At 39.2% G+C, this 13,390-nt stretch overlaps 1 protein-coding gene across 29 annotated transcripts in view; it reads right to left on the bottom strand.

Moving 5' to 3' along the window:
- The window catches only part of MACF1 (microtubule actin crosslinking factor 1), a 398,054-nt gene that overhangs the window by 13,116 nt on the left and 371,548 nt on the right, over positions 1 to 13,390 (bottom strand). For 16 of the 29 annotated variants that reach the window (XM_031962206.1, XM_031962212.1, XM_031962213.1 and 13 more), the window contains 9 exons: positions 12,647 to 12,835; positions 10,166 to 10,283; positions 9,015 to 9,178; positions 8,467 to 8,478; positions 7,451 to 7,613; positions 6,923 to 7,077; positions 5,088 to 5,162; positions 3,842 to 3,859; positions 383 to 500 (listed from right to left, as the gene is read on the bottom strand). In XM_031962206.1, the coding sequence (XP_031818066.1) occupies positions 383 to 500; positions 3,842 to 3,859; positions 5,088 to 5,162; positions 6,923 to 7,077; positions 7,451 to 7,613; positions 8,467 to 8,478; positions 9,015 to 9,178; positions 10,166 to 10,283; positions 12,647 to 12,835 (1,012 nt within the window). The remainder of the gene's footprint in view (positions 1 to 382; positions 501 to 3,841; positions 3,860 to 5,087; positions 5,163 to 6,922; positions 7,078 to 7,450; positions 7,614 to 8,466; positions 8,479 to 9,014; positions 9,179 to 10,165; positions 10,284 to 12,646; positions 12,836 to 13,390) is intronic. The other 13 variants (XM_031962224.1, XM_031962223.1, XM_031962225.1 and 10 more) reach the window with 3 other exon arrangements.

Genomic DNA, 13,390 nt, shown 5'->3' with positions numbered 1-13,390 from the left:
CCACAGAAAGACCAGAGTCCCACACTCGCCAAGCTTCAAGCAGACAGGAAGGTCATCAGGCCAGCAGAAAGAAATTACAGGGAAAGATGTTTCAAACACTAGGAAAAAGCCTAAGTGGCTTTATCAGGCTCTCTCCTAAGCAGGTGCTAATTAGACAACCTAAAATGAGATTTCCTGAGTGGGAAATTCACTGTCATTATTAATGTCACAATTATTCTTTGAAAGCCCATTTCTCGCCCTCATCCCCAGAATCACAAGTGGTGACAGTGGGTAACCTGGAAAACTTAAAATCAAAAAGAAACCAAACAAAACCAAAAACATGTCCAGAAGAACTCTGATGTGCATGTTTATATCATACACAATCTCTTCCTCGGGTCTTTACCTCGGCAGGGATCATTTTTCACTAAAAATTCATCCAGGGCCATCCATCCTCCACCAACTCGGACCATGACGGTGCTGCGCAGAATACGGACCAGCCGCAATTGCTGGGAATCTCCAAACTGTGGAATTAATACAGAACTAATTGAATAAAAAAGAAGTAAACAGGGCAATAGTCTCTTTCCCAAGTAGACTGTATCCAGCCAGATATTCCAAGAAAAGTAGCTTAAATTTGAAATATTAGCAAAGATGCAGCCTCTTATTTCTTAGTTTTCCAAAAAAGGAATTTTAAAAATGGGTTAAAAAAAATCCAAACCAGAAACATCACAATTTCCTTGTTGTGAATTTTTGTTCCTCTAATTAATGGAGTTCTTAGCCCATTCATATAAAGTTTTGATGTCCAAAGGAACGCATGGGAAAAAATATCTCCAGTTTGATTTCTTTAAAGATTCAATCCAAAGTGGAATAAAATATTCTGTGACAGGAATTTTTTCTCATTTGCTCCTAATAGAGGACAGGTAGATGTGAAATGCATGATGGCTGCGCTGCTGGGTCCCGGATACAGTGCACTGTACAGAGAAACACACAACTGTGGTATTATGCTTTAGGAACCCATGCCTTTGCAAGCACCTTCAGCCCTGAATCTCCTTGGGGTCCCAGTACCTCAGGGAGTCCCTAAGTGATGCCACCAGCAAAAAAGCTGCACCAGCAGAACCAATAACCAGTTAAAGATGCTTACAGAAAAGTTCATTTGTAGAAATTTAAAGCCTTTCAAATCAGAAATGCTTATTTCAAAGAACATGTTCTTTAGTCATTTTGGGAGTTCTGAAGTTTCACACCATTATTAAGTGACTTTAGAAAAAAGATTTAGTATTCCTTCCTCTGAGATGACAAAAACTATCGTGGGACCCATGTTCTTCTAGGGTTTGTATCAATTGTTTCTTTCTTTCTTTCTTTCTTTTTAAAGAATATTTAGTACTTTTCTTCCTATATACTTCCTGGTCCTATCTTCCCTTGATGTATTGGTTCTTTGTAGTAGGTTAAATGGCCACCTTCAAAATAAAGGAAGAGACACAGGAAACAAATGACATTTCATCTTCTATCTCCACACCTTTGTACAGGTAATTCTAAGAGCCTGAAGGTACTCCCTTCCCTTCTCACATTCCTCCTAGCTTTCTTCAAAGATTTTAAAAATGCTGTTTCCTACAGGAAGTCTATTCTGACACCTCCCTGCCTCCCTTTCCCCCTATTCCCCCAATTAGGTTGCTGATCCTTTTACCTCTGAAAATTTCTATTTACTAGATATATTTCAATTTAATTTTCTGAGCAGATGTTTTTCCTCAAAAGAATGTAATGTCAAGGGAAAGGATTGTTTTTTGTTGTTGTTGTTGTTTTTGAATCCCCTGTGCTTTATACAAAGTAGATCAACAAACATTTATTATGTGCCTAATATGTTCCTAGCATTATGGTGAGCCCTGGAAATACAAAGATAGTCCCTGCTCTCAAAAAATTTAGTTGGGACTTGGAAAAGCCAGGGAAATCAGTAAGCAGAAAGCATCCCAGGCATGGGAGGCCAGAGAAAATGACTAGAGATAGAGGGTCTTATTTAAGAACAACCAAGTAGTCAGCACCACAAGATTGGAGAATGGGGTGGGGGATAAAAAAATTGGAAAGACAGGTGGGGACCAGGTTATAAAGAGCTTTCAGCATCAGACAGGGTTTTGTATTTGGTCCTGGATACTAGGGAGCCACTGAAATTTTGTTTTTTGGGGGGAGGAGGAGAACGCATCAAGGTTATACTTGTATTTTAGGGAAATTACTTTTGGCTATTGAGTGGAGAATGAACTAAAGGAGGGAGTGGATATTTAATAAGTATTAGTTAAATGGAAGAGAATACAAGGTTCACAAGGTTAATAAAAGCCCAAAGTAATATCCAGGACCCTTGTTGAAGAAGTGAGATTCCTCAGTTAAGAAACTTGAGAGGATTCCCTCTGGAGTAGAGAATGGAGGAAAGACAACTTGGGTTTTCAGAAAGAGAACTTATATTGATTGCTAATGTCACTTAAATAAAATTAAAAATTTAGGAAAGATTTCAGAAAGAAAGGCATTACTTCTATCAAAATTATCCCCTACATTCTTGTATCTGGGCTCCATCTCCAGCTAGAATGAACATTCCAAGTTCTGGGGTCTCTTCCAGCATTGACATTAAGTGCTACAGTTTTAGGTTCCATCCAGTTTTGCCTTTCTCTTCCCTCAACTCCCTCAATGTCTCCTTCAGTTCTGTCATTTTATGTTCTAATGTCCTTCTCCCACCCCCATACCCTGCTATAGATGAGTCTTTCATGTTTCCCATTTTTTCTTGTTCCTATGGAGAGAGCACTGCATTCCATGAAGTGGTATCCCCCTGGCCCAACTTATCTGACATTATTATTTGCAAGTGCTGTTTTTTCACCTTCTAATTTCTTTTGCATAGGTATTAGCCTGACTCTGCATAAGCCAGGGAACAATTTACATTTATAAAATACTCTGCTCTTTAAAATTTCCATTATTTTGTTATCTATTCCCTCCATATTACCATATTATCTTTAGTTTATCAGGCTGACCAAATAAAAATCAACCTTACAATGTCACAGCACTCCTCTGAAGATGATGATTAATGAAGGCTTCTAAGAAATTTGGGGAAAAAACTAATCTAATTTTTTCCTATTAGATATAAAATTTAGGGTAATCAAGTCAACCTTCAATTTAGTTTTATTGATCGTAGTTGGACATAATCACATATGGACATAAGTTATCATACAATGTATATAAATTGATATCAGATCTCTTTGGGAAGCCATGAGAGATTAAATTGATCCAATGGGTAGAAGAGAATGTATTTCTTCCTACATTTAAAAAATGTATATAATTCCATCAAATTCTGGTATGCAGGCCACATTCAGAAAACTCAAGAAGTTGAATAACTGCCTAATACTAATTATACTTTTTCTATTTTCATTTGGTACATCTTACCAAAAGCTACCAAAGCATTCAAATAAAAAACACTAAATAATCATTCTAGGAATTCTTTGCTTAGCAAATTTTCCATTTGGTCATCTGACCAGAATTTGTCATCTGACAGACTATGTTTCAATAAAACAATGTGAGGTCATGATGTCTTAAAAAAAAAATGAATTAGACACTGCCAAATACCTGGATCATAATGATTAAGATTAAGTGTCTGAGCAACACAGATGCCTCTGTGGATTTCAGGGGAAATTTTAGTATCAACTTCAAAATGTGTGCTGAATCCTTTCACTGCTGAGAATGCTCTAAAATCCTGGCCTGTATACGAGTCTCTTGATGGAACCAGATTTGACACAAGCATGCTATTGATCACTTCTCACCACAGCAAAGGACAGAAAGCATTAACTACACAAACCACATCCATTTAGAGGGGTGGGTATCACGAGGCACACTATACCTGATTGCCGAGGAAGAACTATGGAAAACAAGGGATGAGAAGGAAGGATGAAAGAAAAAAAACACATAAAAACATTTGATCAAATTAATATTAAATTGTGAAAAATCACTCATTCATGTTACCAGTCACTGGTACCAGCCACTTGTGCCAAGGAGAGTCTATCAGTTTGAAAAGTAAGAACTGGGAAATGGAGCCCTTTGGGTTGGGATTAAGGTAGATTCAGGTGATCAAGTCCCCTCCCTTCCACTGTACCATATCTTGGCTCCACCAACACACACACACACACACACACATCCCCTTCTGCTGGGCACCCACCTACCCCTATTCTGACCATCTAAGTAAATATTTTGACTTAAGAAAAACCGTAGTGATTTTTTTTTCTGTTTCTAAAGCAGAAAGTGCTAACTCAGGTATCTAACAGCTAAATCTGGCTGTGTGGTTTTACTTTTATTTCTTGCTGTACATAAGAAACAAATAGTAATGGTTAATCCATTTTCTCAGTCACTGAAGAAAGAAGCACATTTTCACTTATGAAGATAATATAAAGACTGATAAGGTTTCTTGCTGCAGGGAGACAAAGGAGAAAAGGGCTGGCTTTGGCTCAGAGCTCCTGGAGCCTCTGCTAGATTAGGGACTCTAGAACTCTGATGCTTTTGAGATTTCTAGAAGGTCCATCTTAATCAAGACAGCCTGATTGGCATTGCTTACTTCCCCTGCTGCATTTTCAAACTTCCACTAACTTCAGCTGAAGACTACAAGGACTAGTTTGGTAAGAAACTAATTTCTTTGAGATTCTGTTTCCTCCATCTGTGACAAGAACATAACAGTAAGAGGAAGTAAACTTGAAGCACACTTGGTTCTTAGTGCATGAAGGCTGCCCCTTACTGACTCCAAAGTACCTGGAAGGTTTCTATCTAGGATACATCTTCATGCTCACATCCAACAGGGAACTGGCTTCTTTCCAACAAACTGCTTGCAGTCACCACCATTTCACTCAATACTTTAGATGGCAACAAGAAAGGAAAACAAAGTCTAGCATGTCTCCTCCCAGAAGTATTATGAGGCTTCTGATGTCTAGCAGGGAGGTGGTCGGTCCTGAATGCAGCTCTACTTCTCAGACTGAATGAGAGCAGGGTGCATTCAATCTAAAGAGGAGGACCTGGAAAGCTCAAACACCCTGGATCTGAATGACGCCCATCTGTGGACTCCGACCCAAATCCTTCACAAGTCACCTCCCTGTGCTTACCCGATACTTGTTCTCCCCGATCTGCTCCACCTGGAATCTTTTTGCACACTTGCACTGAGCCACTTGTCTCGTGACCTGTGAAGGGAGGACAAGAGGGATAGTTCAGCATAGACCAGTGACATACTTCACCTCTTCACACAGGCCCTTTCTAGACTTAGGTGTAGTGCTGTTCCACCTTCAGGTACAGGCAGATGAGCTCAGTCTTTTCTTGATGTCCTTAAGTCTCTCACAAAGGGGTCTCTGAGGGCAGTGCAGCATGCCGTAGGTCTGAATACTGCTTGATTGGACAAACAGTACAAACCAACTCTCTCTGAAGCACAATGAGAACCAGTGTGGCAGAATAGAAATATCACTGGACTTTGAAATCAAGAAATCCTCCCCTACCTCCCAAAAAAGAAAAAAAAGTCCCAAGTTCAGATCCTGTTTCTTATCACTTTCTAAAACCATGAGAAATCACGTAACCTCTTTTCCCTCTTTGTTCTCACCAGATGATGTTGCCAGTTTTTATCATCATCTCTTCACAAATAATTTTCAGATCCACATATCCAGTTCTAATCTTTTGTCTTAGCTTTAGAATTTTTTGGATTGTCCTAGAGCTATCTCAAATACAGAATCCGTATCTTCCCACTTTCTCCCAGTCACCAAGGCATATAATCCCACACATCCAGGTAGTTGCCCAATCTTGTCAATTCCACCTCCACACATTGCTCCCATGTTCTCTTTTCTCCACTCCTGTGGCTGACACTCTTGTTCTAGCCTTTATTTCTCAATTGAATTATTTGCATAGCTTCCTAATTAGTCACCCTTCATTTTCCATTCATTTTGACACTGTCAGGGCCCCCTGTCCGACCTAGGATCAGACATAAGCTGTGGCATTTAAGATCCTTCCTAGTCTGGTCTCCTCTTTTTCTCACATTCCTCCTTTCAATTCAACTTATATCCCTCTCCTCCCCCATTGGCCTGTTAGCTGATTCTCCCCTGTGATATTCTGTCTCTTAAGATCACTGGCTTCCTTTGGATAATAGTGCAAATGCCACCTTCTTCAGGAGGGCCTGGGTTGGTTCCCTGGTGCTTTCTCTTCTTGTAAAAACCTTTTGGGTACATGCTCCATCCCCCAGTAGAATTCTAGACCCTTGAGGGCAGAGATCCTGTTGCCTTCTTTACCTCCTCAGTGCTTAGCTCAGTTCCTGGCACACGCTTGTTGGTTCTGAATTCCTTTCCCCCATTTTAAAAATGAGGATGCAAATACCTGAAACTACCTCAGAAAGATGTTATTACTACATAAATATCAGCTGTTATTATTTTCGCTGTTATTGTTTCTTACTACCAACCCAGCAGCTTAGCATCTCAGAACATCTAAGCAACTAATGTATGTTGAATTGAACTGAATGTCATTGTGAGGTGGCTGGGATCAGGAACTACCACCTTAGTTGTTAATATACTTGTACTTTGAGACATGACCTCATAACTGAGGTAGAAAGGATGGGTTGTGACCGGTTTATGAGTCTTCTTGCTTATGTACATTTCCCTGTATCCACAGATAAGTAAGTTGCCTAGAACTGGTACTAAGTACTGTGGTTGATAACCAATGGCTCAGTGACCAAAGGGGCCCATTAAAGTCCTGAATTTTTGATCATCAAACTCTCCCAAAGGTCTCCTGGAGGGTGACTTACTTACTTAAAGAACTCCTTGAAACTGGGTTTCTCTCAGATAGGTCTAACCAAAGGGATGAAAATGTCACGATCTAGCCCCACCTCTACCAACATCCACTAAATCCCATTGTTGCTATATGAAACTAGGACTGCAAAAACAAGCGATGTAAAATGACTTTATACCTCATCTTCAATCTTGTCTGCATCAGTTGTTGGTCGGTAAGCATCCTTATTAGGATGGAGAGCAGCCACAAATTCATAGTAATCAATATAGCCATCACCATCTCGGTCAAAAATATCAGCTACGGCAGTCATTTCTAACTTGGTGGTAGGGAACTCTGAATTGAAAAAGAAATCACCTTGTGAAATACCACATGGGAAGATTCCTGAAGGGCCGAGTTAAAGCAAATTGTGTCCCTATCATCAAATACCAGAGAACCCTTATTTTAAAACACATTTAATTTAAAATTCCTATTTTTGTAAAGTGAGCTTTTTTACACTACTTCAAAATTGTTTTTGTTCTTGGTGAAATAACACAAGTTCCTCACCTCCTCCAATATTACAACTATTTTTGCTTCTCAAATGATTTCTTCCTTTTGCCTAGAGTTCTTTTTTTAAAGAAACATGGTTTCTCTAAGCCAACATTTTGCTTATTTCAAGCAAGTGGAAAAAACATTCATAGGGTTGTTTCAGAGCTGTGAAAAGACTCACTGGATGCTAGAATCCCATCAATGAATTCTTGCCGGGTAATTTTTCCATCTTGGTCTTTGTCAATGCGTCGGAAGAAATCCATCACCCGGGACTTTTTGTGATTCATCCAGCGCATGTACTTCTTTCTCCAAACATCAAAGTCAAAGTTTGCGAATTCCTTCAACTGGACAAACATGACTGGGAATCAATATGACTTGAGAGTTTGGTTACAGGGAAAACTTTGCCCCTAAGCAGACTGCAGCTTTCAGACACTCAGTAAAGCCATGCAGGCCTTTCTGGGGGAATGAGGGGAGGGTTTCACCAAAAGTTTTAGTAGAATATGACTACATTCTGAAAGACATAACTTGGCTATGCTGCTTAAAGCCACAGTTACTCACACAAGCTGTGGTGTGGTAGAGCAGCAGGACAGACACCATAAGTAAACAACTGCCATGAAGGAAATGCAGCCTATGGTGATCAAAATAAAACAGGCAGAGAATGCTCAGCTTTTGCTCTGGGCTTTTATGAGCAGCACCTTCTCAGACTAAGAGAATAGGTAGACCTTATTTCAGAACGGTTGCCCTCAATAAATCTCCAACTATTTGGGATGACATGGATCCCAAACAGAAGGAACAAAGCAATGCAAGCTGCATTCTCCAAATCATCCCTATAGGATGTCTTAGATTATTCTCCAAGGCTGAAGCATGAGAACCCCAACATGGCACTCAAGCATGTTGTTTTGAAATGTGAACAAATTGCCAACAAAGCTGGCTTCTAGTTCTAAGACTTTGTGGGAAATGGCAAGCCTATGCAGAATGCAAGGCAGTTCTCAGACATTTTGACTGTTTTAACTCAAAATGCCTACATTGCTTCAACCAACAAACAAAGAGCAGTTCCATCCTCCACCCCTTGGTTTTCCAAACTTCCAAAAACTTCCAAAGTTGGAAAGAACAGAAGAAAACATATTATGCTTAAAATTCAACTGACCTACAGAATAAAACAAACAAAAAACAGAAAACAAAACAAAAACCACTCACTTCTGGGCAGAGCTGCTTTGTTATGCATAAAACAAACAAAAAAGATATTATCAGTTTTTTACAAAGAATGTGAAGAGCACTTACTACTGGGCTTAAGTAAAATGGGCGACAATATATCAAAAAAGGGCTCTTTCCCCAGATTTAGTGAGGATTGACCAACTGCCCATCCACAGAAGTCACCTCTGTGATTCATAACTGCTAATATGAAAGCTGCTCAATCACATCCCCTCTTTATTTTCCTGATTCTAAATTAGCACTTGGTGCCTGTGTGATCAAGATTACAGGCTTCATTCTCAGAGGGATCATCACAACACTTTGTTCTATTGCAAAACCACAGACCTCTATTCCAAAATCTCTTAACTCATCTAGCTGCCTTGCAAATAGGTACCTCTGGTCACAAGGAGGTCTGGGTCAGAAACAGTGGGGAGGACTCAATACAAAGTTGTCTGGACCAGTGGGAAGACCCACCTCTTACTGACAATGTTCAGAAGTGTCCTCTTTTTTTTTTTTTTTAAAGACAACTTCCTCTTCCACCCCAAGGACATTACCTCTTCTAATCTGTCCAGCATGTCATTCAGTTTCCGCTGCCGTTCTAGGGCTAGGAGCCAGACCTGCTGCCAGCGGGCTGATAGCTGGTGGATACGGGGATTTTTTGCTTCAGACTGAGAAAGGAGTGGCATAGGGGGAGGAGCAGCCTGGCCCAAAGACTTTCCTAAAAAGAAAAATAACCACATGGGGTATTGGAGGCAAAGGAAAATTGAGCTAAGAAACAATGACATTTATAGGAGCAGAAATAACAGAAACACATTAAAAAGAAGTTTGAACAATAATTTTAAGAGAAAAGGGGGATGGGAGAAGTACAAGATAACAAAACCTTTAAATGCAGAAAATTACTTATTCAGACATAGGCATTTGCTCTTCCACCAAATCCCCATGGCTTCTCTTTTTTATTTTAGTCTATCAAAGTTATGACCCACTTTTTTTGGTCACAAGAAAATATCAATCAACTGCGGTGATTTCCCAACAATGTGGTGAATCCCATAGACTTGGGATGGAAAAATCTCATCTGAATCCAAAGAGAGAACTATGGAGAAACTGAATGTGGATCAAAGGATAGTATTTTTGCCTTTTTTGTTTTTTTTTTCTCATGGCTTTTCCCTTTTTGGTCTGATTTTTCTTGTGCAACATAATAAATATGGAAATATGTTTAAACGGATTGTACATGTTTAACCTATCTCAAATTGTAAATCATCTTGGGAAAGGAGGAAATAAGGAAGAAAAATTTAGAACACAAAATGAATGTTGAAGACTATCTTTATATGTATTTGAAATACTATCGAAAAAAGGAAAAAAAAATCAATCCAACTGAGGAAAAAATAAATTTAAATATATACTGATATGTTTTAGAAATAAATCAATGTAAATGCAATGTGGACAGTTCAGCAGGACTTGCTGGAGGACAAGAGTGAAGACTACAGAAAAAGATTCACTCATTTATTCTCCAAATTTCATATGAACATATGGACAACTATTTTATGTCTTATTACTGGTCAGACTTCAAAATAAGATCCACTGGGGAGGAGAGGCAGGGAAGAAGGCTCATTAATAGCTTTACAGCAAAAGGGCCCATCCTTAAAAAAATAAATAAAAAGCAGGAAGCAATTCTTAATCATTTGGCTAAAAGGAGCGGGGAACATACGGTTACTGCGGGATTTTTCAATGAATGGTGCATGAGCTGGTTCTACGGCTTTCCTCTTATATGTCTTTGTGACACGGTCTACATCGGGCTGTTTGCGAGTCATCTCTTCCATAAAAGCCTGTTAAGCACAAACAACAGAAAAATCCACTAACAATTAATTATGTTCACAGGTCCCAGCTTTTTCTTGCTTACCATCATCAAGCTGACACAGACTTTATAGGGCTGGCTGGCTGGCTGGCTACATTAACCACAGTATAATTCAAAAGGATACAACCTTGATATCTTGTGTTCAGTCACCACTCACATATTTAATATTAACAAACATTTCATTGATTACTAGAGGCAATGATTTATAAAGGATAGTGACTGGGTTTGGAGCCAGGAAGATCAGCCATGTGACCAGGGGCATGTCATTTAAGACTCCTCATCTATAAAATGAGTAAAATAATTTTGCATCACTTACTTCAAAAGGTTGTGAGGCTCAACTAAGATAAAGTATTTTGTACAACTAAAAAAATTACAGAACTGTGCTGCCAATGATGATGATGTGGTATGAGTAAAATGAACAAAAGGCATGGGTTCAACCCTCAAAAAAGTATATTTTCTATGGAGACAAGATGACTTCAACAGAGCTTTCCTCTGGACCCTTTAGTTTCAATCATAATAACAAATACTTAAGAGAATACCTATTGTGTATCTAATTTATATTTTAATATATTTAACATCTACTGGTCATCCTGCCATCTAGGGGAGGGGGTGGAGGGAAGGAGAGGAAAAATTGGAACAAAAGGTTTGGCAATTGTCAATGCTGTAAAATTACCCATGCACATAACTTGTAAATAAAAAGCTATTAAAAAAAATATAAGGGAATATCTATTGTGGACAAAGCTGTGTTCTAGACATTAAGAGAAATACCAAAATGACTGAAACATGGTCCTTGTCCCCTGCAGGAGGAATTAGAATAGATAAGATATGAATTCAGCTTGTGAGACAAAGTAGAATGTGATAAATGCCTAAGAGGTAAAAATGCAATGCAAAGAAAATTCAGAGGATGAGAGATCCTATTTGATTTGTGGTGAGAACCAGAAGGAAGAAAAGGGAATTATGCAAGGCTACACAGAAGAGGGGGCATTTGAGGTAGAACCTGAAGGAAAGGATGGTCTTTCAAAAAGAGGAGATGGGCAAGATGGGAATTAAGTCAAGGGGATAGAAGACATGGAAATCTGGTGAATAGCAAGCAGATCCATTGGATCAAAGCATAAAGTATATAAAAGGGAACATTATTGAAGAATTTTAAGTAAATTAATGGGCATTTTTCTCTCCATTTGTCCACTGATACTAGTTACAATCTCCTCTATACCTCAAAAGTAATTCTTCATGAGCTGTGTGATTTAAAAAAAAAATCATCTGGTGACTGACCCTCTAGCAATGTGCCCCTTGAGTCCACCCCCAATAGATTGTAAAGGCTTTGCATGACTCACAGAACTTTTCATTTCCATGCCATAATGAAGAAAGAAACTTGCTGGAGGTAGAGGGGAAAAGCATGAGATAAAAATTTGAAAGTTGAGTCAACAGCCAGCTTTTACTATATAACCAAGCTGAAGGCTCTAAACTTAATTTAGTATTCAATGGAAAACCTTTGGACTTGTGAACAGGATAGTGATATGAACTATGCTTTAGAAATGATCCAGCATTGTATAAGATGAAGTGGAGAGGAAAAAACAGAATGAAGATGGAGAAACAAATAATGAAGCTATCACAACCATACCCAGAGAAGGTAAAGAGAGAACACAAAGATAAGATTAGGTTGGAGGGTTTTGGAGCTAGAGAGGAATTCAGAGATCATTCAGCACAAGTTTTTAATTTCTTTTCTGCTCTAAAACTATGGTCCTGTGAGGAGCAAAGAAAGGTCCTGAAGAGAGGAGGGAAGAAAGATTTTCGTGAAAGTAGACAGGACCCAGGCCTAAGAGCAGAAGTGCAAACTGGAGAGGAAGGAAGAGAGAAAGAAGACAATTTTAGGAAGGCAGTTTTAACTAAAAAAAAAAAAAAAAAAAAGTTCTCTGTATCAGAGGAGGAGTCTAAAGGGTTCATATCACCTAGCCTCAATCTTCATAAAAAACAAGGAGTGAGGTCTTCTGCTGAGAGTGAAGAAGTGTGTGTGTGTGGGGAAGAATTGAGGATAATGGAAGTTGTTGGGAACAATTATGGGTGACATGGTAGGAAATGATAAGAACAGGTGAACAGCAGTGAGGGCCTGGGCAAAGTGAAACAGCACCAATCATTTGGCTTGGTCTCCTGTGCACATATTTCTCTGGGAGGTCCATTAGGCTCACTAAATGGTATTTCCAAGACATGTTTACCCTGGACAGAAAGATAAGCCATCAATGTTCTCAACAACAAACAGTAACAATGAATAATTCTCTGATTAAGCAAGCAAAGAAAAAATTTCAGGAAAGGAGAATGGGTTAATGGCTCAGGTACCTGATGCTCAGAGATGAGGGATTTAACTCGGTCAATATTTTGTGGGGTTGGTTCTTGATCTCGTTGGATAAGGGTAGTCTCAGCCCACTGAATCCAAGCTAACAATTCTTCCAAAAGTTCAGCATTTGCGACTAGTTCTGAAAGGGCAGCTTCAAGACGCTGCTGATGCTGTTTTGCCCATGTCAGCACCTGGAGAAAGAACAAGAAGGACAAAGGGGGAAACAGATGGAGGGAGAAATGGAGGTAGGGAGAGAGGGATGACAGGAGAAAGGGTGGCAGGGTGGGAGAAAAGAGGAGAGAGTGAGAAAGAAACAGAGAGAAGGACAGGGAGGAAGAGAAGAGAAGAAGAGAAGAGAAGAGATATAAGAGCAGAAGAGAGACAAAGGCAGAGGGAGAGAGAAAAAGACAAAATTTGTGAAAGAGAGACAGAGTATATGAAGGAGAGAATGTATGTGGGGGGGGGGGAGGGGGGAGGGAGAAAGAGTACCATAATAAGCTTTTATGTTCCAGATAGCTTCCTCTGTACTATTTCCTACATTCTGCTAAATTACAGGCAATTGTCACCCCCACTTTACAGACAGAACAAGTAAGTCTCAGAAGCTGAGGGCCTTGCTCAAAGATACAGAAATACTGAAAGAATCAGAGCCAAAAATAAAGATCTCCCTTAGTGCTTTTCCTTCTATTTTCCTTAGGAAGAGAATGCACATATCATTTACTAATAAGAAAGAATAACTATATCTTGTG

The sequence above is a fragment of the Sarcophilus harrisii genome, chromosome 3 (genome assembly GCF_902635505.1).
Source record: "Sarcophilus harrisii chromosome 3, mSarHar1.11, whole genome shotgun sequence".
Classification (NCBI taxonomy): domain Eukaryota; kingdom Metazoa; phylum Chordata; class Mammalia; order Dasyuromorphia; family Dasyuridae; genus Sarcophilus; species Sarcophilus harrisii.
Note: the sequence above shows the minus strand (reverse complement) of the source record. Positions and strands in the feature narration are given on the sequence as shown.